The 24197-nt window shown below is 49.8% G+C and overlaps 8 protein-coding genes and 1 non-coding gene across 9 annotated transcripts; 5 read left to right on the forward strand and 4 right to left on the reverse strand.

Annotated features, from left to right (window-relative positions):
- Positions 1-205: 205 nt before the first annotated feature.
- Positions 206-1190, forward strand: SMAC4_06217 (uncharacterized protein; the record flags this gene model as incomplete). The annotated part of the gene is made up of 2 exons (XM_003345516.1): positions 206-411; positions 539-1190. 2 exons carry the CDS (start codon positions 206-208, stop codon positions 1188-1190), a joined length of 858 nt encoding a protein of 285 aa, XP_003345564.1.
- A 328-nt stretch (positions 1191-1518) lies between these two features.
- On the reverse strand, positions 1519-3717 carry SMAC4_06216 (uncharacterized protein). The gene is made up of 2 exons (XM_003345515.2): positions 2792-3717; positions 1519-2734 (listed from the first exon to the last, which is right to left on the reverse strand). The coding sequence occupies exons 1-2, from the start codon at positions 3603-3605 to the stop codon at positions 1590-1592; spliced, it is 1959 nt and encodes a 652-aa protein (XP_003345563.1). The 5' UTR covers positions 3606-3717; the 3' UTR covers positions 1519-1589.
- A 56-nt stretch (positions 3718-3773) lies between these two features.
- On the reverse strand, positions 3774-4088 carry SMAC4_13837 (uncharacterized protein; the record flags this gene model as incomplete). The annotated part of the gene is made up of 1 exon (XM_066091647.1): positions 3774-4088. One exon carries the CDS (start codon positions 4086-4088, stop codon positions 3774-3776), a length of 315 nt encoding a protein of 104 aa, XP_065947206.1.
- Positions 4089-11595: 7507 nt separating this feature from the next.
- On the forward strand, positions 11596-14540 carry SMAC4_06215 (uncharacterized protein). Its single transcript, XM_003345514.2, has 2 exons — positions 11596-12507; positions 12571-14540. The coding sequence occupies exons 1-2, from the start codon at positions 12153-12155 to the stop codon at positions 14205-14207; spliced, it is 1992 nt and encodes a 663-aa protein (XP_003345562.1). The 5' UTR covers positions 11596-12152; the 3' UTR covers positions 14208-14540.
- Positions 14541-14672: 132 nt separating this feature from the next.
- On the forward strand, positions 14673-14744 carry SMAC4_13838. The gene has a single exon. It is a non-coding gene; the product is annotated as a tRNA-Arg (tRNA).
- Positions 14745-15190: 446 nt separating this feature from the next.
- SMAC4_06214 (uncharacterized protein) lies at positions 15191-16583 on the reverse strand. Its single transcript, XM_024655186.2, has 2 exons — positions 16224-16583; positions 15191-16143 (listed from the first exon to the last, which is right to left on the reverse strand). The coding sequence occupies exons 1-2, from the start codon at positions 16497-16499 to the stop codon at positions 15700-15702; spliced, it is 720 nt and encodes a 239-aa protein (XP_024511102.2). The 5' UTR covers positions 16500-16583; the 3' UTR covers positions 15191-15699.
- A 500-nt stretch (positions 16584-17083) lies between these two features.
- Positions 17084-19074, forward strand: SMAC4_06213 (uncharacterized protein). The gene is made up of 3 exons (XM_066090413.1): positions 17084-17366; positions 17440-18005; positions 18080-19074. The coding sequence occupies exons 1-3, from the start codon at positions 17301-17303 to the stop codon at positions 18459-18461; spliced, it is 1014 nt and encodes a 337-aa protein (XP_065947207.1). The 5' UTR covers positions 17084-17300; the 3' UTR covers positions 18462-19074.
- A 392-nt stretch (positions 19075-19466) lies between these two features.
- Positions 19467-21100, reverse strand: SMAC4_06212 (uncharacterized protein). The gene is made up of 3 exons (XM_003345511.2): positions 20608-21100; positions 19800-20505; positions 19467-19735 (listed from the first exon to the last, which is right to left on the reverse strand). The coding sequence occupies exons 1-3, from the start codon at positions 20849-20851 to the stop codon at positions 19660-19662; spliced, it is 1026 nt and encodes a 341-aa protein (XP_003345559.1). The 5' UTR covers positions 20852-21100; the 3' UTR covers positions 19467-19659.
- Positions 21101-21700: 600 nt separating this feature from the next.
- Positions 21701-23356, forward strand: SMAC4_06211 (uncharacterized protein; the record flags this gene model as incomplete). The annotated part of the gene is made up of 2 exons (XM_066090412.1): positions 21701-21893; positions 21969-23356. The coding sequence occupies 2 exons, from the start codon at positions 21701-21703 to the stop codon at positions 23354-23356; spliced, it is 1581 nt and encodes a 526-aa protein (XP_065947208.1).
- Positions 23357-24197: the final 841 nt, after the last annotated feature.

Here is a 24197-nt window from a genome sequence, read left to right on the forward strand (position 1 = left end):
GATATTATTGCCGCCGTCGAGAACATCCATCCATCTCGGCACATGCATCAGATCGGGTCTTGGTGTTGTGACTCTTTTTGTCTCTTTCCTTTCCTTTCTTCTTTCCTCTTTTACTGAAGTTTCTTTGGCTTCTCTTTTCATCTTAACTCTTCACTTTCTAACTCCTTTTGTAATACCCAAAGTCAAGAGTCAAGAAACAGCAAACATGTCCCACACACATTCCCACGATCACGGTGACGGCCACGGCCACGGCCACTCCCACGACTTCAACTCCCAAAGCGGCTTCAACGCCCAAGAGCACGGCCACAGCCATGAAATCCTCGATGGGCCCGGTAGCTATCTAGGCCGCGAGATGCCCATTGTTGAAGGAAGGAACTGGGATGAGAGGGCTTTTACTATTGGTATTGGCGGGTATGTTTCTTTTGTTTTGTTTTTTGTTTTTTTGGTCTTTCTGCCTTCCTCTTCCCCTATTCAACCCCTCCCGTCCCTCCTTTCCCTTCTATTCCCGTCCTACATGCTAACACACAAACAAAAACAGACCCGTAGGCTCCGGCAAAACAGCCCTCATGCTCGCCCTCTGCCTCGCCCTCCGCAAATCTTATTCGCTAGCGGCCGTAACAAACGACATCTTCACGCGCGAAGACGCCGAGTTCCTCACGCGCCACCAGGCCCTGCCCCCCTCTCGCATCCGTGCCATCGAAACAGGCGGGTGTCCCCACGCCGCCGTGCGCGAGGACATCTCCGCCAACCTGGCTGCGCTCGAAGACCTGCACGCGCAGTTCGACACCGATCTGCTGCTCATCGAATCCGGAGGAGATAACCTCGCTGCTAACTACAGTCGGGAGCTGGCGGATTTTATTATTTATGTTATTGATGTTTCGGGGGGAGACAAGGTTCCCAGAAAGGGCGGGCCGGGGATCACGCAGAGTGATTTGTTGGTGGTCAACAAGACGGATTTGGCGGAGGCGGTGGGGGCGGACTTGGGGGTTATGGAGCGGGACGCGAGGAAGATGAGGGAGGGCGGGCCGACGGTTTTCGCGCAGGTGAAGAAGGGGGTCGGTGTTGAGCATATTGTTGGACTGATGCTGAGCGCGTGGAAGGCTAGTGGGGCGGAGGAGAATAGGAGGAGGAAGGGGGGGCCGAGGGCTACGGAGGGGTTGGAGGAGTTGGAGGGGCAGGCTTCCGCTTGAACGGGTCGTTATATGATAATGATGGTGATATTCTAAGACCGGATTGGATTCCGTTGTAAGATTTAGCTGGGTTAGGCTGTGTGTTTTATTTGCCATGGGCGGGAACAGGCGAAGCGTTTGGTTTGTTGATCTAGGAGCCCATGATACAGGTACGATACAATGATCACAGGTGTAACATGTCACAGCAATTCACTAGGACACCACGACTCGACGGAATGATCTACGTCTTACCTATGCTCGACGCTAGAGGGCTCGTTCATTCCGTGTCAGCGGGTCCAATAAACTCGTAAAGGTTGGATGATAGAATAAAAAGGGTTGTATGCACCTTGTTTCGTTTAGTTATAATCCAGACAATAACTTTGTCGACGCTCCAAATCCCAGTCGCACCTGTGCCATCCCTTACGCCAACCGAACACCAGCCTCCTTTCGCTTCTTACCCTGGTGCGACGCCGCCGTGCTCATACCGACGTTCTGGCTGGCGTCAAGCATACTCTGCTCCATTCGTCTCCTCTCCGCCTCAAGCTTCTTGAGCCGCTTATCCGTCTTGCCCTTTCCACTTCCCTTTCCGTGGAACTGGTGCGAAAGTTCCTTGAAGGCCTCCTTCTGATCGAGCGACCGACCATCAGCGTCCACATACTTGAGCTCGACCGTGGGCTTGTACGTTTCCCTGAACAACTGCTCCATGACGCGTGCCTGATGCTGTTCACGGATCGTGTTCTGTTGGCGCTGCCACTCCTCACGCTCGCGGATCGACATCCGGTCAAGACGGCCACTGGCACGGTCGCGCTCGCGCTGGATGCGGGTCTCGTCATCAAACTTCTTCATGAGACGGGCGAGCTCGGCCTTGAAGTGAGCGCTTTCGCGGAAGTTCTTGACCAGCTCGGAGCCGCGGGACTCGGCGTCGATGAGGCAGCGGTCCTTGAGCAAGGCGAAGGTTGCGGCCATGCCTTGGGCCACGAGCTTCTCCTCTTCGACACCGGTTGTGGGAAGCTCGGCGGACGGCGATGTGACCCGCTCGGACTGTCTTTCCTTGTCGGCGTCTTCCATCTCCTCGTCTGATGATTCCTCATCCATTGCCGTAACCGCTGTCTCTGACTTTTGTTGCGGTTTTGGCTTTGGGGCCTTCTTCTCTTCTCCACGCTCGGCGTGGAGAGCATCGACGAACTCGCTGATTTCGTCGATGACAATACCGCCACCCTCAGCAACGTCCGGCTCTGGTTGGTTCGATTGTTCGCGCAGTTGTTTAGCAAGCTCTTCGGGTCGTGTCTTTCGCTTCTTCAATGCTGCCGATCTCTGGCGGGCCAAAGATTGTTGCAGGTCGTCATCGTCGACAAAGTCCTCGTCAAACGTTTTCCTCTTTTTCGTGTAGGTCGCACCAGAGTCAATGTCCATCTGTTGATCTGTCTCTGGGGTTTCGGTCTCTCCTGGGTATAGCACATCGTCGTCATCTCGTCGCCTCGTCGACTTGGTCTTCTTCTTTTTCGGCTTCTTGACTTTGATTTCGGACGCATCCATGTAATCGGATACTGGCGCGGGAGCATCGTCTGTTCGAACATCCATTAGCATGTGGTAAAAGTAATTGGAGGGTAAACATAACATACCGAGCATATCCAAATCAATAGTCTGCCCCTTCCTCTGAACAGGCGCACTGTCTAGGATATCGGCCAAAGAGTCTGTCGTTCTCGTTGTCCTGATTGTCTGACCGAGTGTAAAAGCCTTCTTCTTCTTGCCACTAATCTCCTCATCGTATTGTGACAGGATCGTTCGTTCGCCCGTCTCGTCAATGTCGTTGGGATCATAAAGCGGCTTCTTCTTCTTGAGGTCGAGTCTCTCGTTCAGCTTTTCCCGTTCCCGGAGCTCAATGTTTTCGAGCTCGTCTCCTTCCTCTTCAGCATCCAACACGCCAGTGTCTCTGAGCGTGAGGACCTGATCGCCACTCTCGAGAAAGGTATCCATATCGTGCGCAACCTTGACACCAGCCAGATCCCTAGCCGTGTGCTCCGCCGCCGCGGCAGCAGCTTCTGCGGCGGCCTTCTCCTCCTCGGCCTTCTTGGCGGCGTCAATCTTCTTTTGTCGCTTCTTCTGATTCTTGAGCCAGGCCTTGGCATCGAGCTCGTCGTCTTCCACGTCGTCGGCGATGCCCTTGCCATCGAGAACGGCGTTGCGCTGGGCCATCTCGCGGGCCTTCTTGATGGCGGCGGCTCTCTCCTCGCGCTTCTTCTTCGCGGCATCTGCTTCCAGGGCCTTCTTGTAGTTGTCGTACGATGCGGCTTCGCGGGTCTCGAGGGTGCTGCCCTTGTCTTCGCCGTCGGGAGTAGGTGATCTAGCCTTGGGTGCTTCGCCGGGGACGGGCAGGGGCTTCATGCCCATTGCCCGTCGCACCTTGTTGAGCTCTTCGATTGACGCGGCGTCCATCGTCGGAATGGTTTCTGATGAGGATACTATGGGGTTGTAATGAGATGTCGCAAACCGCTAGATGCGGACGTGTGTGCCGAAAGGAAGTTGGAGTTCCACTCGCGTTGTGAATGGATGATGCACTGAGAGGCAAGAACAGCGGAAAGTTGCCAGTGGAACCGCTGGACGTCAGTTGAGGCTGACACTGGCAGGCAAACACAGGCCTGGACCTGGCCGTAAGGTAACTGGCCGGATTCTTACGATAAGATAAAGGCGGCGCGTATCCACCAAGGCTTGCAGGGCTGGCTTGGCACCCAAAGCACAGACCCCACATCCAAAATTTTCGTATATCAAGCGAGACGTCGCAGCCAAACTCTTCCTCTTTTCTCTTTTTTTTCTCCTCACGGACCTGTGCCCAGTGCTCCTCTGTCGCCCAGCTCGTGCTTGCACTTGTAGGGTAGCTAGGGTTGATGTGCTGAGGCAGTTCGGCAACCAAGGAGCCATCCAGGACTTTTTAACAGGAGTTCTTCCATGATGTCAATTTCCAGCCGACAAGTCACCAGAAGAACCGAACTCTGGCGTGAACCTCGTTCGCCGCAAGGCTTGAGCTTGGGGAGGGCCAGATGATGTAGGGGAAGTCATATTCCAATCCGTTCGCCGAGGACGTCGTCCTATGAGGCTGGGGGAAACCATGACAATTGCCACATTTTTGCCGTAAAAACAACATGTGTTTCGTTATGTGATTGATTTTTGCTGCATTTCGTCAAATGACGTTTAAAGCCGCCTGCCCATGAAGATCAGCAGCAAAGGACCGTACATGTCAAAATAATTCCATGTCACTTTGGGTTCGTTTGGGCCATGAGTCGGTCCAAATCTGACATGCTTTCACATGCTGTTCTTACCTACATTCATCAACATGAGATGTTCGAATTCCGTCTGGTGCTGAGCTTGTTGGTACCTGCGTGGAGGATCCATCGTCTGTTCGTGCTGACGTGGGCTCTGACGGATGTTTTGTGAAGTGGGATGTTCTATCATCAAGAAGGACCGACCTGAAAACATCCATTTCTTTCACCTGCTGAATCCCGAGGTCGCCCTATACCGTAGGTTGTACTCAACGGTCACCTTGGTTCCGTCCTGGAATGGAGTCCAACAAGCATCTCTCCAATGTCCAAGTTCAATGCCGAGAAGTTAAGCTCTTGACACTAGTGCGAACTTTGGTCGGCCTTTTTCGGCGGAATCCCCATGTCGAATGTCCAGCTGCTACTGCACGTCACGCAAATAGTCTGGTTCTTTTCAAGTTCTTGAGCTTCTTCTAGTGTTTCTTTGATGGGCACGTGGGTGGTATGATGGTGCTTCCAGATCTTTCTTTCCTTTCTTTGCGATCTGAAACTGCTAGACAGCTGCTGTTCATCAGTACCCCGGTGCGACAACGGTAATGCCGAGATATTGGAGGTTGTGCCGCCCTTGAGGTGACTGGGCAGAGTTATTGGGGACCAAGTTGTATGTCATGGACTGATACTATTCCCAAACGGTGTAACTGTTAACCCTAATCCGATATGGCTTATACCCCTTTGCTCAAAGAAGGTATTCCCATATTTCCCAACTTTTGCAATGCCTTTTGAGGGACTCGCGCATGCTTCGGATCTAGGTAGTTCAGCATACTAGGAGATGACAATGCCTCAACTCCATCTCCAACGGAAACACCCCTGTCCTTAGCATAACCGGACTCCTTCCTGTTCCTGACACAATGGCCGCGAATGCAGATGCAGTCGGCACTCCAACGCGGTCTACCCCAGATCTCACCCAGCAGCACCCCACGCTAGCCGAGCTGCCGGTGCGGGACCTTAGTAGACCTCTCTTTGGGGAGCAGGGGTCCTGTCATGACTGCCCGCAGCCAAGAAAGATGAAAAGTCCGGGGGAGGTAGGGTTGCTCCGACCTGCTCGTCTGCCCAAAATTGTCCATGGTCCAGGTTCCCCAACTTGACACTTTCTATCCTTGGCATGATGCCATCCGTGGCCCTTTCCATCAGGCTTTTCAGGCCCTTTCCAACGGCCCCAAGCCCTTCTCCCAGACGCCACAGACTTTCCCCAAGATCGAGACGGCCCGATTTCGAATGACCTCGTCGGCGGCAGACCACCATTTGTCACGTCTTGGCCGGCCGGATGAGCTGACGTATGGTGGAGACGCGTGTCGTTGGATGTGGGCAGCAAACAGCGATAACGAAGAGAGAGAGAGAGAGAGAGAGAGAGAGAGAGAGAGAGAGAGAGAAACTGGTCCTATTCACAGAAGTAAATGTGCTCGTGGTTCGTTACTGGCTGTCAAGACTTACAAGATCGATATACCCTCTGCCAAGCTTAGGACAAGAGATGGAGAGGTGCTAGAACGGGTATCCTCCGATGAAGGTGAGCCTTCAACTAAAAGAGAGATCCGCAACGATGGTAGATGAAGTACGTAGCGGGTCGTGATATACCAAAATCCAAGTCTAGACTCTAGGTATGACAAAGTAAGCTTCGCCTAACACAAAGTTAATCACATTGCCATGTGTGCAGGTGCCAAAAGGGCGGGGGAAAGTCACAAGAGATTTGTTTGTGTTCCCGTGATGCTCAAAAGCAGGCTCCTAGTTCCCCGCATTATCGAGGTTTCTCCGCCGTTAGCGAGATTATGGGGAAACTAGACCAGCACCAAAAGAGCCTGTGTACTCGTCGGTTAGGTTGATAGGTGGCCACCCTCTGGGGGCCTCGCTTATATAACAAGCCAACCAACTCTTATAGTCTATCTGAGAGTTGGGATTTTTACCTATAACGTGCAAGCTTTGTAACGGTGAGAAACTTCTATATACTTATAACTTAATCATTACAATAGCTGTAGATATAGTAAGATATAGAAAATAGAGTCTTTAATTGCGTGTATTTAGCAATATGTTTGTTTTTACTATATAAATATCGTAATAAATTATTATTGTAGTTTTCAATCTTTATAGTGCGTACGCCATGCTTTATAATATAATATTCAGCTTGTTTTTGCCCTTCTTTTCTTCAATACTACTATTATTATTAGAATTGTTTAAGTTAGTAATATATTACGAACTTAAGAGAACACACGGGCCAACTAGGGCACTGGTAGCACAACTAACCCAGAAAGGCTAAACTGTGCAATCTCAAGGACGGAAAGGCTCACGAGGCAGGGAAGGGAGCCAGGCTCAACACCACGAGAGTGAGCCCGCGAATCCATCACCATACACTAGAAGTTCACGTCTACGTGAACATCCGGAGACAGATATCTCGTAGTAGGGCGAGGAGTATAAAGAGACGACTGGAGAACTTAGTTGTCAGATAGTTTGACAGTAGTCAGTTGATTATTATTACCGAGACTAGTATAACGCTACCATACTTGTTGTGAACCTTTTGGCTTCACCGAACGTCTACTAATAGTTATCTACCTTTAGCTATCCCACTTAGGCAGATTAGACTGCCGTGCGTTACATAATAGTAACTTTGGTACGGCTTGTAAGTATTTTTAGTTATTTGCTTATTACTTTTATAGTTACTGTAGCTTTTTCCTTTTCCTTCTTTCTATTTATAATTTCCTTCTTTTCCTTCTTAAATTCTATTAATGTCACAGGTTGACATTGGCTATATAGTGTGCATTTCAAGTTCTGCCTTACAAGCAGAACATCGTCCTATCTTTTGTAAGTTTGGCTGTCTGGGCATATGCACCCTAGCCTGTCATAGTATGTTCTGCTTAAACGGTCGGTTCGATTCCCGACCGTGGCAATTTCGAGGGCGATTTTGGGATACTCTTGTCGGCACTTAGTCGAGCGCAGCTTCTAAGAATGCAATGACAATTGAGGACCATGGATGCAAATCGAAGAGTACCAAAATGCCACATATCGGCCTATTGGAAAATGTCCAACTTAGCGGGAAGTTGCATTTTCAGTTAGTGTTATATAAGCCGTCGCATTGCGATAAATCCTCCGCGACATTGTCGCCCTCGGAAATGAGGCCGGGGCCGGGGCCTTATCTTAAAGATTATCGAAAGATAACTTCGCGTTAAGGGGAGGTAGTGTCACAGGTTGACATTAGCTATATAGTGTGCATTCCGAGTTCTGCCTTGCAAGCAGAACATTGTCCTATCTTTTGTAGGTTTGGCCGTCTGGGCATATGCATCCTATCCTGTCATAATTAAGCCTTTTTCATAAAGAGATAGGATATTAATAAGGGAGGAAATTGTAATAATAATACAACAAAATAAATATATTATAGTATAGTAGGAAATTTATTAAAGAGAATAGTTTTGTCACTTGAGATAATTTCTACTAGCGACGAATTTCCTTTGCGGATTTTCCTACTCTTCTTTTTACTATATATGTCAAAGAGTATAAAGTTCTTCTTTATAGCAGGGTAAATTGCTTTACTTATTTGTTTAAAACCGCTTATTCTCTTCAAACTCTCATGTCTAAGATATAGTAAGAATAGTCCTACTACTAGTTAATTATAAAATCGTAGCGAGCGTTATTAGTTATACCTTTGTTCTACTCCTCTTTTCTTTCTAAAATTCTATTATATTTAAAGTTATTTATTGTAACATAAATAAAACTATTTTTGTTAAGAATGACAGTATTATTAGGTATAATCTTTTTTTTATTTTACTTTTACGTAGTAGCTACTATTTGAGACCAAGATTTTTCTCGATAGTAACCTTTTTAATAAAAGCGAAACTAGTTTATCATATTTCTTTTATACTCTTTTTTATATTAACGATTCTTTTCGCAACTACTTTGGTATCCAGTACCTCCTTCGTATAGGCTTTATCGCTAATAGCAACGTACTTGCAGAAGTTCTATTTTTAAAATTCTACATTAATACAACGTCTATAAAGTTCTTACTGATTAAATAATAACTTTTATCCATTAATCGCAATGTTTGAAGTAATTTCAGTATTATTAATATTATTTTTAAGCAAGAAACTTATAATATTTAATCTCTTTTAAATAGTGCTACAAAGTAACCAGAGGGCACGTTGTGTACAATTTGATTAACTTAGACTAAGAATAAGAAGCTGAAGAGAGAAGAAATCCCAAAAGAGAAGGCTCGATGCCAGAGCTGGGCTTTATACCCAGACCACAGGTGACAACCAGTGACACCCAAACTCGTGAATGGAATGAACCGATTGAATAAGACCCATGTGAATGGAAACCTTGATGGTAGGCATGTAACAGCCCAGATGGTGCCAGCCGTCACAAATAGTAGAAGATTGAAATATACGTAGTACTTTATAGAGAATAATAGCTTGAAAGGACTTAAAAAATGAAGGTTCTTATTATATTCGTATAAATATACATAGTTAATTAACTAAAATGTTTATTTGTCACAGGTTGACATTGGCTATATAGTGTGCATTCCGAGTTCTGCCTTGCAAGCAGAACATCGTCCGATCTTTTGTAGGTTTGGCCGTCTGGGCATATGCACTCCAGCCTGTCATATTATTATTACTTATATTATTAAAGATTTGTATATAAATATAACTAACTATAGCAAACTTACTAAATTTCAACAGCTAGAGACCTATCTTCTTATACTCTTTATAACTATTACTGTATATAAACCCAACTTCTTTAACTCTCCTTTAATTATTTAGAAAAACTATATAGTTAATAGTAATAGTTCCGCTTGTAATTTCGTTTGCTAAAATCTTCTGATAAGCTTTTTTGATTACTTACTTAACTCTTATATTTAAAGGTTGTAAATTATAGTTAGTGTAGAAGAGTAAGGTATAAAGTATTATATTAAATGTAATATAATACTGTAAGACATATAAATCTTTATAGGTTTTAAATCCATTTATAAATAATATTTCATATACTTTCAGTTTTAGAAAAAGATTAATTACCATAATTTTGCTACTAAATTACTCTAATGTTTTGAAAGGAACAGAATGGTTAATTAATATTTTAAACTACTTACTAATAATATAGTTATTGAAGGAGGGTAAGACAGGTAACCTGGGTTGCTCCGCAAATACGATATGTGGTATTTGAAAGCGTTGTGAAAGATGATGCCAAAGGCTTGCCCATAGGACAAGCTACTTATACAAGCTCTTATCTTATCAGTGATCCACCAGTGGATCTCTGACTGTGTCACTGGAAGTTGCGTCATAGCGCGACTTACCCAGCCAACTGCTTTTGTACATGTGACTATGTGAATAGCTCAGTTACATAGCTGGGCACTTCATAGGTCTATGTAATCTATATATCTATAATATACATGTTCGATATTAGAGAGGGATAATTTGAAAGAGTATTTATTTAAGTAGTGTATTTATTATAAGGCTTGATATATTTTATTATAATCAATTGCCGTAATTGTAATAATAATATCTGGGTCTATTTTATAGCTGACTTATATATTGTCTTATACTTATATACAAACTAAAGTATATATAACTAATATCAATTGTATATAACAAATCTTCATTCCCATTCACTATAATTTATACTCTAAATATTAGAAAAGCAAGATAATTTTTAAGTTACAGTTAATATAATATCGATAACCATTAAACTCTCTTTATCCGCAAAGCTAAAAACTACCCTTTGTATATAAATTCCATTCTTTAGAAGTTATACCTATTGTAATATGGATTAGTATAAGAAATTATATTGCTAAGGAAGCTTTTATATTTTTATCAATTTTTTAATTTTCCTTATTTAAAGAGGAAATTTATTTATATTTCAAATATTCTCCTCTTTCATTTAAGGAATTTTATAAATAACTTTGACCTTTTTTAGATTAATCTTCAAAAAATTCAAAATAACCTTTATATATATATGTTTTTTTTTTCGTTTTTCAAATTACTTACTTCAAATTTGAACTTTAAGTATTTTTATGCTAATTTATAGGTTATATTCCATATAGCTTCATAGAAGAGGGAACTAATTAATAAGCTTGTAACTAATATATTAATTTAATAAGAGATTCCTTATTAAAGGAAAAGTAGCTACAGCTAGTAATTTGAATTATAATATTTAAAGCTTCTTTTATTTTTCAATTAAGGCTAGAGGCCGGTAGGTACTTATACTAGTTAGTAGAGCTTTATTACCCTCAATAAGTATTATATACTTTTTAATAATGGTTTTACTAACGTTAAATCGCTTGTTAATAACTCTATATATAATTTTACTATAGTTTCTAGCTTTAATATTAGTCTTTGAGCGTATAATAGTGAATTTAGTAATTATAGCAGTCTAACTTACAAAAAAGTGATTAGCAGCCTTCTCAGCGCGCGATGTAACTTTTGGATTAAATACAAGTATAGTAAAAAAATATATAGAAGAGAAACTTTAACAAGAAAGATAGATTAATGTTATTTATAGTATTATATAGTAAAATTTGATAATGTTGTTATTAATTGAAGATTCCATACTGTTATAAAGCTTATATATTATAAGTAAAAATCCTGATTCTCAAAGGGACGAGGAGAGTCGGTTGGCTGGCTGTAAGCGGGCCCCCAAAGGAGGCCCCACGAGGCGCCCAGAGGGTGGCCTGTGCGTGCACCTAACCGACGAGTAACTCGCTTACCCCACACCCGCCGATTTCCAATAGAGATTCCAAGCTGCAGTGCGCCGTCTTGCAGATTTCACAGGATATTTCATGCTGAAGTGAACACACCGACATCATTTTCACGACAGTGACACTGACGACCTACCTATGACAGTCACCCTTTTGAAGATGTGACAGTAGAAAACGCCCGCGGCAAGATATCGGCCTTTCTTTACTGCTTGGGTCACTGCCGGATGGATGGCTTCCCTTTGGGGGAGTGGCTTTTGAAGCTCTAACTCTCTCCATCTTGGGTCCAATCCTGGCCAATCTCCGCCATCCACACCAGGTCAGCCGCTCTCCTCTGGTATGGTACCGCTACTTTGAGCATACCGCTCTCTGTATAGACCAACCATAGCACCGCACGTCCTCTTACACCCAAAGAGCTTATCATCGATCTGCTCCAATGAGTCGAACTGGTCGAATACCAAGCAAGGGAGAGCTCGGCGGGAGACAAACGTTCCTGCAGATAGCTCAGTGGGACTGCCGCTGCATAGGAAGAGAGAGAGGATCGTGACGTGACCAGTGACTAGGGCAAACCAAGAAGACACAGCAAAGATCCAAAAGAGTCAAAAGGACCGAGCCTCAATGCCCCGATACAACTCAAGACCGTCTTCTCGGCCCTTTCTCCAACTCTTCTCCTTCCATAATCCACCCTACAGGTAGCATACCACCATAACCGCCATTCCACCCATCGACGACTGCTGCAAGGCCCGATCTCTAACCACCGAGTGCAACCTCATCTACGAATCGACCCCGGTCCTCCTCAGAGGCCCTTGAGAGCTGAGAGAGTTGAGGTGCGGAACTTGCACGACCAGGGCAGATCCACTCGGGAAAGTGGACGACAAGGTTCACGACGGCGGCCGGATCGCAACACGAACGTCAGTGTACCGGGTGTCCCGAAAGGGGGAATGCCAAGCGTGAGAGACAGACAAGATCGCCGACGCCCATCAACATCCCGGCCGAGTCAAGATGGATACAATATATAATCTCAAGCAAGTCCTCCTCACCAACCATGATTTCACCACCAGCCTGGTCTCCAACGCAACAGACTTCACCACGAGCCCTCTGACCTACCTCGCCATGCATCTCGTCTCTTCGCTCCTCGTCGTGGGCGCCGCCTTCCAGGCAGTGCTCGGTCTGCCCGATCCTCTTCGCGAGAAGAGGGACAGCGAGATCATCAAGCGGTCTGCTGAGTCCTTCATCAACCAGGAGACCCCCATTGCACTGAAGAATCTTCTGTGCAACATCGGCTCTGGTGGATGCAGAGTCTCCGGTGCTGCCTCTGGTGTTGTCGTTGCCTCCCCTTCCAAGTCGAATCCTGACTGTTAGTGGAAATTGCCCCGTGTGCCCTCATCTCTCATGGCAGCATAGCTCACAGTGTCAATAGACTGGTACACCTGGACTCGTGACGCCGCCCTTGTCCAGAAGCTTGTCGTCGACAAGTTCACCGACGAATACAACACCACTCTTCAGAGCACCATCCAGGCTTATGCTGCTTCTCAAGCCAAGCTTCAGGGCGTTAGCAACCCGTCCGGTTCCCTCTCCAACGGTGCCGGTCTTGGTGAGCCCAAGTTCATGGTCGACCTCAAGCAGTTCACCGGTGAATGGGGCCGTCCCCAGAGAGATGGTCCTCCCCTTCGTGTCATCGCCCTCGTCGGCTACGGCAGGTGGCTCGTCAGCAACGGTTATGCTGATACCGCCAAGAACATCATCTGGCCCATTGTGAAGAACGATCTTGCCTACGCTGCCCAGTACTGGAACAACACTGGTTTCGATCTTTGGGAGGAGGTCAACAGCTCTTCCTTCTTCACCATTGCCGCCTCTCACCGTGCTCTCGTGGAGGGTTCTGCGTTTGCCAAGTCCGTCGGCAGCTCTTGCAATGCCTGCGACGCTGTTGCTCCCCAGGTCCTGTGCTTCCAGCAGAGCTTCTGGAACAATAACGGCTATGTCGTCTCCAACCTCGTCAACTACCGCAGCGGCAAGGACGTCAACTCCATCTTGACTTCCATCCACAACTTTGACCCCGCTGCCGGTTGCGATGCCAAAACCTTCCAGCCCTGCAGCGACCGTGCTCTTGCCAACCACAAGTCCGTTGTCGACTCTATGCGCTTCTGGGGTGTCAACAATGGCCGCACCGCCGGTAAGGCCGCCGCCGTTGGTCGCTACTCCGAGGATGTTTACTACACCGGCAACCCCTGGTACCTCGCCACTCTCGCCGCCGCCGAGCAACTCTACGATGCCATCTACATCTGGAAGAAGCAGGGTTCCATCACGGTCACCGCTACCTCCCTCGCCTTCTTCAAGGACCTCGTCTCCTCCGTCAGCGCCGGCACCTACTCCAGCTCCTCTTCCACCTACACCTCCATCATCAACGCCGTCCAGACCTACGCCGACGGCTTCATCGACGTCGTCGCCCAGTACACTCCTTCCGACGGCTCGCTCACCGAGCAGTTCGACAAGAACTCCGGTGCCGCCATCGGCGCCACCCACTTGACCTGGTCCTACGCCGCCTTCCTCTCCGCTGCCGACCGCCGCGCCGGCCGTGTCCCTCCCTCGTGGGGCGCTGCTTCCGCCAACTCTCTCCCCGACTCCTGCGCCGCCTCTACCGTCGCCGGCTCCTACGCCACCGCCACCGCCACGTCCTTTCCCGCAAACCTCACGCCCGCCAGCACCACTATCACCCCTCCCACCCAGACCGGCTGCCCCGCCGACCACGAGGTTCTCGTCACCTTCAACGAGAAGGTCACCACCAGCTACGGACAGACCGTCAAGCTCGTCGGCAGCATCGCTGCCCTCGGCAACTGGGCCCCCGCTTCCGGTGTCACTCTGAGCGCGAGCAAGTACACTAGCAGCAACCCGACTTGGTACACCACCATCGCCCTGCCCCAGGGTGTCTCGTTCGCCTACAAGTATGTCGTTGTCAACTCGGATGGCTCCGTCAGGTGGGAGAGCGATCCTAACCGCAGCTATGCTGTTGCGAGCACCTGCGCATCTACTGCGACCATTAATGATACCTGGAGGTAAATTGGTTATCTTGAGGTCGTGAAGAGAACCAAAGCATGGAAAGGGGAAAGGATTGAGTGACGGAAATGGGAATGGGACCGGGACCGGGAATGAGTGATGACTGAAGGATGGATAGGTTGATGGCAGCCCGGGTGATTTTGTCAAGGGGAACAGAGAGTTGGATATTCAAGGAAGAACAGAAGGAAAAACAGGATTTTACTTTTGCATCAGCTTGGGGCATTTCTTAGCATGCAGGGCATCCTTTTCTTTCGTCCTTCTCTGCTCCTTTACAGAACCCGTTTTTATCTTCGCTGTATCAAAATTTAGGATAACGTAGAAAATTTACAAACATGCAACATCCAACAACTAACCGTGCACAAATATCATGCTGCGAAAGTCTAGAGAAGAGACCTAACACAAATGAGGACGCAGCGACGCACCTTATGAATGCAAGTCTTAAGGCAGGTATACAACAACAGCTTCAAAGGTCCGCTGGCTCAATGGCAGAGCGTCTGACTACGAATCAGGAGGTTCCAGGTTCGACCCCTGGGTGGATCGGAAGATAATTTGATATGATCAGTACCAAGCAAATGTTTTTTTTTTTTCGTTTTTTTCTAGTCAGTAGATAAGATAGACAGACAGCCAGTCTTGTTCCCGAGTCATGTGTAAGAGCGCCTCGGCCCTTGGACCAGAGTGCTCGTCCTGTGTGTCTTTTTTGTACAACATCAACTTGCAATTACTGTAGATACCTAAGTAGCTTGGATGCCGAGATGGAAGTCGAAGAAAATTCTGTTTGGTATTTTACGTAAGTTCGCTTGGGTTTACGTAAATGGTTACGAAGTTTGGTTGTCATGAGACTTCACGAGAAGTCTTTACCAGGCGTTTCGTCTTGTTTTGCGACTGCATGGTTCGACTCAAGTAGGAAGGAGTAGAGAGGCATGCAACTTCTGGAGCCTGATTGTCCCGAAGCTCTTCTTCATACTCAGCAGTACATAGGGTTGACAGATGACAAGTGATGTAGTTGGTAAACAGGTAGTTCGGTAAGAATGTCTCTCAAATATACGCCCAAAAATCGTTTTATATCCTTCTTGTCCCGCTTGCCCATTCCCCTTCACAAGCAACGCTTCAGTTGTTGTGGTATATGCTTTCTCAAAACCCAAAAGAAAACCAGAGAGGAGGCATTATATAATACATGAGATTTTGTAAAAGAGACCTTGAAACGCCGTTTTGGTTCCTGCGCGGGGGCATATTTTGATGTTGCACACAATTCGCCTTTGTTGGATGTTGTACACGGGGCTTATTACAGTCGAGCCCCTTTTCTCTTTCTTTATTTTCCTTTTAGTTTCCCTGGCTGTATGTTGAGCCGCTTGAACACTTTTTTCTTCATGGCTTGTTGCCATGCCGTGACATGTCATGACACCTCAGGGTATCCTGCCCTGTCCTGCCAAGCCCATGCCCAGAATCTCTGCCCAGCCTTTTTTCGTGGTTGCCGGAAGAAACGGATGGAAGACATTTATTTGTTCTTGACGACACCGACCTGGGCGGGGCGGAGGACGCGGCCGTTGAGCTTGAAGCCCTTCTGCTGGATGTGGAAGACGGTGTTGTGCTCCTTGTCGGGCATGGGGGCCATGAAGGTGGCCTCATGCTCGTTGGGGTTGAAGACCTCACCATCGGGGTCGATGCGCTCGAGACCGTGCTTCTTGAGGGTCTGGAGGAGGATGTTCTCGGTCATCTTGAGACCCTCGTACAGGTTGACCAGGTCATTGAGGTGCTCGGACTTCTCCTCGGACTTGAGCTTCTCCTTGGGAACGACGCTCAAGGCGCGGTCGAAGTTGTCGACGCTCTCAACGAGGTCCTTGGCGAACTTTTGGATGGCGAAGTCCTTGGCCTGCTTGACGTCGCGGGCGGTGCGCTCCTGGAGGTTGCGGAAATCGGCGACGGTGCGAAGGCACTTGTCCTGCAGAGAGGGGGCATCCTGTGTAAGTGGCTTGTCCACCATAGCTGTTTGGAGACATGTGTTGCAGCTCAAGAACCAACCTTCCACTCGCGGGCCTCAGCATCCTTGGCCTCGAGCTGCTTCTTAAGGGCAGCAACGCCATCATCGGCCTCACCCTCCTTCTTCTCGGCGCCCTCGTCGGCCTTCTTCTGACCCTCAGCCTCGGCGCTGTACCACCGGGCGGCGGAACGCAGCTGGGGAGCAGCTGTCCGGGCAGCCTGCATCTGGAAGATCTGGGAAGCAATGGGGCGCTGGGCGGCAACGCGGGTGCCGGAGCAGAGGGCTCTGGAGGAGCGGGTGAGGGCTGTTCGTAGCATTTTGGCTGGGTATCTGGATGTGACGGGTGGTAAGATCTGGCGATGTCCGGGACAGGGAAAGGTCGCGTGTTGGAGAGGCACTTTCAACAAATTTTGAGACAGCTGCGCTAGCACGGCACGGGGACGGCATGGAGGGGCGGCGGGTTGGGCGGCCAACAGGGGCCTCGCAGTCTCCCACAGTGGGATGAGTGCTGCATTATCCAGTCCTCTCGGCCGGCTGGGCGGGCACAGCGGGAGCGAACCGAAAAGCGGGTCATCACCCACAACGGACCCATAATTGCCTGCCGGGCATCGAGTCTGCGATGCCGCTTTCAAAGTTTCAAGCTCCAGCGGGCAGCGGCGGGTCTGTTTCCATGTGTGGGGCTCTTCTGTGCGGGGAGATGGACCTTTTTTTTACTTTGTTAAACACACGCCATGGAGTTGGCCAACGCCAGGTCATGTGAAGATAAGGTGTGCCTATTCCTTGTCAGCTTCATGTTTGCCTGCCCGCTGTCATGCTTTGAAGCTCAGCCCGGTAGGCCCAGGCGTGGTGAATTGTGCGACTGGACGGAATCCTGGTGGCGCTTCGAACCTCGACCCGTCAACGCGCCGAAACCGATTCTTGTCCGCAACTTGCATTTCGCATCATCCGGCCCTTAACAAAGGCCACCTCACACCTCAACGTCAACTAAACCTCTGTCGCACCATAACCCCCCGAATCGTTCCTCCCCGTTTTCAACATCTCCAAACGCCACCAAACGTACGATCGAGGAGTGCGACCGTAGCGAAGACGACTGACCGATCAACGGTCAACACGCAACGATGGATTACGATCCGATGGTGATGGATGACGCCGAGTCCTTGGGACCGGTCGTCAAGATCTCACAAGTATGTCCTGTGTGCTTTTGCTCGCAGCAATTGCGCTCAGCTGCTCGTTCATCGTTCTAAACCATCATTCTAGGCGGACAGCACCCGAGTCAAGTTCGAGCTCTCTAACACCGAGCTTTGCTTCGCCAACTCCCTTCGTCGCGTCATGCTTGCCGAAATTCCCACGATTGCCATCGATCTAGTCGAGATCGAGGCCAACAGCTCCGTCCTGGCTGACGAGTTCATTGCCCACCGCCTGGGCCTTATCCCACTCAACGCCGAAGGAATCGACCAACTTCTCTATTCTCGAGACTGCGACTGCGACGAGTACTGTGAACATTGCAGTGTGACCCTCAACCTTCACGCCAAGTGCACTGGCGACGACATCATGCAAGTCTGTGCTCGCGATCTTGTTCCCGTTGGCGATCGCGTCAACCAAGTTCTCGGCTCGCCTATCATCAACGATCCCGAAGGGCAGGGTCCCCTTATCCTCAAGCTCCGTCACGGCCAGGAGATCAAGCTCCAGTGCATTGCCAAGAAGGGTATCGCAAAGGAGCATTCCAAGTGGGCTCCAAGTGCCGCCATCGGCTTCGAGTACGATCCTCACAACAAGCTGCACCACCTCGACTTGTGGTACGAGCAGGATCCCAAGAAGGAGTGGTAAGTACATTCCATCATTTTCACCTCATCTGTCCTTCTTCGATGTGACTGGTTGCTCACCATTTTCTCACCAGGCCTCCTTCGGAGTACGCCGACTGGGAAGAGCCTCCCCAGGAGGGCGAGCCTTTCGACTACGATGCCGTGCCACAACGCTTTTACTTTAACGTCGAGACCGCCGGTCCCATCTCTCCCGACGGTATTGTCACCGAAGGCATCAAGGTCATCCAGCAGAAGCTGGCTGGACTGATCCACGAACTTACCGAAACCGATGGTGGTGAGAACGGATACAACGGACCGCGCAGCCCAGGCTATAACGAGGGTGGCGACAACTGGAACGACCAAGGATCGTTCACGCCATACGGAAACGGAGGAAACCAGAGCTCTTGGGGAGGTCAGGGCGGTGCAACGCCCTACGGAACGACTCCTTATGGAGGCGGCGGAAATTCTTGGTCTTGAGCGTCATCTGCTTGCAATCTGCCATTACGACGAGGATTACTCTTCCGACAGCTTGCGAGGTCATTGCGCATGTCTTGTGTGGGAGGTTTTGGGTATCTGCGATATCTATGCGGCGCGATTTCTTAGCTGCGGACTTCAATCAACAACACGACACTTTCACCATTCAGTCAAGATGCCGATTCATGCATCTCTATTCACACAACAGCTGACATTATTATCAGCCCAGCATCTGCTAAACAACCGCGGCGCCTCTGTTCTTCACTGCGGGGGCTGTAATCTGACCATATTGGGGGGTTGAGACCCATTTCATTAATCGAGGCCAGACAACGGACCTTGCATCAGTCACGAGTCAGCACGTTAGGGTCAAACTAGGGGAAAGGGAAAATCGAGAAATGGCGCGCGGGAAATTGGGAAGAGGGGGAAGGCGCATTCCGGAGGGATTCAAGTCAGGGCGAGAGGAACCAGAGCATATCTTATTGAGCATCCCTCGTCCAGACACCACATACTCTAGACAGGCGAAAGAGGACAGCTTTCTCTATTGGCGTCCTGCAAATGATCTATCGTACGATTGCGAGGCATAGACAAAAGGTGAATCTAGTCGCCACGGTCTGGTGGCTTCAAATAGGGACAAAAAATACCCAAAAACATATATATAAACGGACCAAAAGTGCAAAGAGCGAGAATAACCACAGTACGATTCTCACCGGATACTTGTGACAAGCACTTGCTTGGAATCTGACAGGTAGACACTTGCTGCTCTGGTCTATTTACTTCAAACACAACTCTACAGGAAACACCAAACTCCCGAGGTAGAAAGAACTACATGAAGCCAAAACGCCATCGTCGAAGTGACAGTCCCACCGCCGGTTCAATGTCGGATGGATGAGAGGATATCTAAAAAAGGTATGAAACAGAAAAGACATGAGGTGTTGCCATCTACCTTCTTAACAGAAAAACCACCAACCCGGTCTCATGAAATGCAGATTTCGTCTATGCAAATCCGTCCATTATGTCCCTACCCACAACCCAAACCAACCACCTTTTGATGAAACGCACCGAGAAAAAACCGCTGTTGCTGCTGCTGCTCCTAGTCTGTCTATTCGGCAGACTAGACTCCCAAGACTGGACATGGGAGGGAATGTGAAGAAAGAAAGGGAAAAGAAAGGGGGAAATTTCAAGGAGAGGAACGTATGATCACTCATTCCTCAATGCCCTTGACCTTTTTGTACATCTTCCGATGTCCCTCCAAGAAGATGAAAGTGCAAATCGTTTGTCTGTTTCGTATCACTCGTTAGCATAAACCCCAAAGGTCAGACTCAAAGAAATGGAAGTACTTACGGCCCCAACCTCAAAAAGCTCGGCACCCACCCCTTGAACATCCACTTCACCCCTTCCTGCTTATACAAATCCCCCAGCACATGCGCGATGCTGCTCTTCCCGCTCGCGCTCATCACCCGCGTCTTGATGACATCAATTGGGCTCGTCACCGTCGCCGCCGCCACGCCCGCCAGGAAACTCGCGCTGAAATGCGTCGCCAAGTCATCCCCAAGGGGGGTATGCTTGATCAAGATCCGCTTAAACACATCGTAACTAGCCAGCTGGCTGGCCGTCATGGCCGCCGCCCTGGCGCTGTTCGGCCACACGCCCCTGAACCAGCTGCGGAACCCTTCCTCGCGCGTCATCCTCGCAAGCCCGTCCATGGCGTGCGCGTAGTTCCGTCGTTGCGAGGGCGGCAAGGCCGCGTCGTGCTGCATGCGCACGTTCAGCACGTCGGCCACGTTGCCCACCAGACCGCCAGCTACGCCCGAGACGGTCGCCATGGCGATTAGCAGCGGGAAGGAGGCGGGGTGGTCTTTAGTGGTGAAGCGGGATTTGAGTTCTTCGTAGATGCCGAAGCGGGTGGTGCTGTAGGTGATTTGCCGCAGCAGAGAGGCCGAGAGGCCGTTGTAGAGACCGGTGATGCCGTGGTTGCGCACGATATGGAGGACGGTGCCGGACATGGATTTGGGGGCGTCGCCGGTGCGCATTTGGAGGCGGACTTTGACTGTTGTTGGGAAGGCAATTGTGTTAGTGATGGTGTTCTTCTTTGGTGCTTGGTGCTGTTGGTACGTATGACATATTTGCTTCTAGTCACGGACAAACTTACCGAGATCGAGAGGATGTGTGACGGTGGCAGCCATGCTGCTGGCGCTTCCTCCGAACCAGAAGGGATAGTGTATTGTTTGTTGCTTGGACTTGGTCGTGGTCGTCGCCGCCGTGCCCACGGGCTTATCTGCTGTCGTCTGTTTCTCCATGGTTGCTTGCGCTGCTTGTTTCGTGACAGACGCTACGGTGGTTTGTTTGGAATCCGAAGGCGAAGGCCCTCTAAGGCCAGTGGTGGCTGCTTGCATTGTTGTTTATATACGAGCGAACAAAAGTCCACGAGGGTTCTTGCCGATCAGGGGTCCGCGGTTTGTGATGGGGCTTGTTATGGAGCAAGTGTGGAAATCGGTAGAGACGAGAGAATACCAAGAGGTCGATTTGTTACAGAGGCATTCCAGATCAAGCAACAATCCCAGCTCGATCGATACAAATTGTGGGAAAAAAAGAAGAAAAAAAGAATATGAAGAGACGGATGCAGGGTCGAAGCACTCAATCTCGCAGATGTGAGGTACGTGTTCGTCTGATAATTTAGAGAAAGCAGGTCCCAACCCAAGGTCCAAATCCAAAACGTCGAGACGAGATGACGAATTGTATTTTTTCCTGTACAGTACTCAACATCGAACGTGACGTGAAAGAAATAAGAAGTGGGAAACGGTGTGAAAGACTCGAACAAAAACCTACGATAAGCGGGCTCCATCGTCTAGACCGTTATCGGCGTAGCGCCGTAGGCGTTTTTTTTTTCTTCGGCCCCTAGAATACCGAGCAATGACCCCGAAAAGACTGCTGAAAGTGAAAATTTGGGGACCGAGGACAGAGGGGAATGGAAAATGATTCCCAGCACGATGTCATCATGCAGGACTTTTTGGGGAAGAACACCCCACACGTCACGCTTGGCGCCTTATGTGAAGCCCCATTGGCCCCTGTAAGTCCCGGCCAGCAGATCTCCGGGCCGGGCATCGTAGCCGTGGAGGGAATTTTGAGCATTGGGCAATTTTTGTGCTTGTCGGCTGCAGTGGCCAGCAAGGTCCCTCCCCTCCACCCCATTGTTTACTTTCCTGAAGTATCGCGACCCGACTCCCATCGTCCTACACATAGCAATGGCTGGACCACGAGTTCTCGCGGCCAATGTCATGCGGGTCGTGCCTCGCATTGGGGCCCGTTCCCGTGTGACGACGGCCTCTGCCACGGCTTCGCTTTTGCGACTCAGCGCAGCAGCTCGAGGCAGCAGACTGAGCTTGACCAAAGCCCCCAGCCATTGTCTCCGAGTAGCCTCTTATTCCTCCTCTGCAGGTCAGCATACTATGTCTACTTAGCTTCCAGAAGCTCTAACCAAACTCGGACTCTAAAACAACGCAAAACAAAAAGGTGGTGCTGCTAGCTCCCCTCCGCCACCTACCTCTACGGCCTCCTCCAACAGCTCGCGACCCGCCACCATCGAAGTCAATGGCAAGACCTACACCACCGACGAATGGTACAACGTCCCCCAGACTGTCCTTGCTCTCACCGGCCGCAAGCTTCACCTTCAGAAAGACCACCCCGTTGCCATCACCCGTCAGATCATCGAGTCCAAGTTCCCAACAGCCACCTACAAGCGCTACAATGAGTTCGACCCCGTCGTTAGCACCATCGAGAACTTTGACTCGCTCGGTTTCCCGCCCGACCACGTCGGCCGCGCCCGCTCCGACACCTACTACATCAACGAGACCACGCTCCTGCGCACGCACACCTCAGCCCACGAGGCCGAGCTCTTCCGCGCCAGCGCCTCGGACGGCTACCTGATCAGCGCCGACGTCTACCGCCGCGACGAGGTCGACCGCAGCCACTACCCCGTCTTCCACCAGATGGAGGGCGCCCGCGTGTGGGACCGCACCAAGGTTCCCAACGGCGACGTTGTGGCCGCCATCTACGCCGACCTGGCCAAGCTGCCCACGCACGACGTGAAAGTCGAGGACCCCAACCCGCCGCACCACCCGGAGCGCAACCCGCTGCAGAGCGAGCACCATACCGCCGAGGAGGCCGAGGCCGTCGCCGCTCACCTCAAGCGCTCGCTCGAGCTCATGGTCGTCGAGATCTTCACCCGTGCCAAGCAGGCCGCCGCTCGTCTGGATCCCAACTACGTCGATGAGCCGCTGCGCGTCCGTTGGATTGAGGCCTACTTTCCTTTCACATCGCCTTCGTGGGAGATGGAGGTGTACTACCAGGGCGACTGGCTTGAGGTGCTGGGCTGCGGTGTCAGCAAGCAGGAGCTGTTCATCAATGCCGACCAGCCGCAGCAGCTCGGCTGGGCGTTCGGCATCGGTCTCGAGCGCATCGCCATGCTCTTGTTCCAGATCCCCGACATCCGTCTGTTCTGGTCCAAGGACGAGCGTTTCCTGAGCCAGTTTGCCCGCGTGCAGGATGACCTTGACAAGCTGAAGCGGTTCGTTCCCTTCTCCAAGTATCCGGCCTGCTGGAAGGACGTGTCCTTTTGGCTGCGGTCGACGTCCGCGGCGGGCGGAAACACGGCCGTGGCCAATGCCCACGATTTCCACGAGAATGACCTGATGGAGGTGGTGCGTGATGTTGCTGGTGATGTGGTGGAGGATGTCCAGCTGAAGGACCAGTTCACTCATCCCAAGACAGGCAGAAAGAGCATGTGCTACAGAATCAACTATAGGAGCTTGGAGAAGACTCTGACGAACGAGGAGGCCAACGATTTCCATGAGCGGGTCAGGCAGGGGTTGGTGGAGAAGCTTGGTGTTGAGCTTAGGTAGACAGACAGACAGACAGGACGTAGCGTAGCAGAGACGATCTGTCGAGTGTATGTATGATACGGTAGGTGTAGTTGATGTGTTTATGCAGAAGATCATCATGGCCATGATATATGATTTCTGCTCTCCAGCTTTTTGGGGACGCCCCATGAATTTTTCGATATCCAAAACACACTGACTGCTTTGAAGAAATGACATGTTCTTCAAACTCTCGGTAGACTCTCCACCCAATCATATCATAACAAGAGCCTGGTGCCATTGGCCGATGCCGGTTGGAATGTGCGATCAAAAGAATACAGTTAAGCCACTGCCCAAACCAGCACGAACCAGAGAGAGAAAGAGAGAGAGAGAGAGAGAGAGCAAAATGAGTAGTAGCTGGGCTCTCAGGCCCAATAATAAAACATTATTTGAGTTGTACATCTTGGTATACGCATCTCGCGGGTAGACTAGTCCTCAATGCCTCCGCCAAGTCATCGCCAAAGAGTCGGATACGCTCGCTCCTCTGTGGCCGCCATGACCCCTATTCAAGAACTTGGGCTTTCATCCACCGACCTCTCTCCTGATGACTGTGGCTCGTGAAGTACCATGCTCTCGTTTCCCGAACTGACAAGTCGAAACAGTCTTATCAACCTCGAGAAGCACCCCGAGAGGATACGGAAGCTCCGGGTTTGAGGACACGTCGTAGCCGGTGAGAAAGAATCCTCGGGCGTGGGAATCTGCGAGCCGAGTGAGGGGGTTCAGACTACCTTATGTGCCTGCCTGTGGTGCTGGTGTAATCCCGCAAGCCCCTTAACCCTCCAAGTATTCTTCCAACCACCAGATTCGTTTCGTCGCTCCGAGTCGT

The sequence above is a fragment of the Sordaria macrospora genome, chromosome 5 (assembly GCF_033870435.1).
Source record: "Sordaria macrospora chromosome 5, complete sequence".
NCBI lineage: Eukaryota > Fungi > Ascomycota > Sordariomycetes > Sordariales > Sordariaceae > Sordaria > Sordaria macrospora.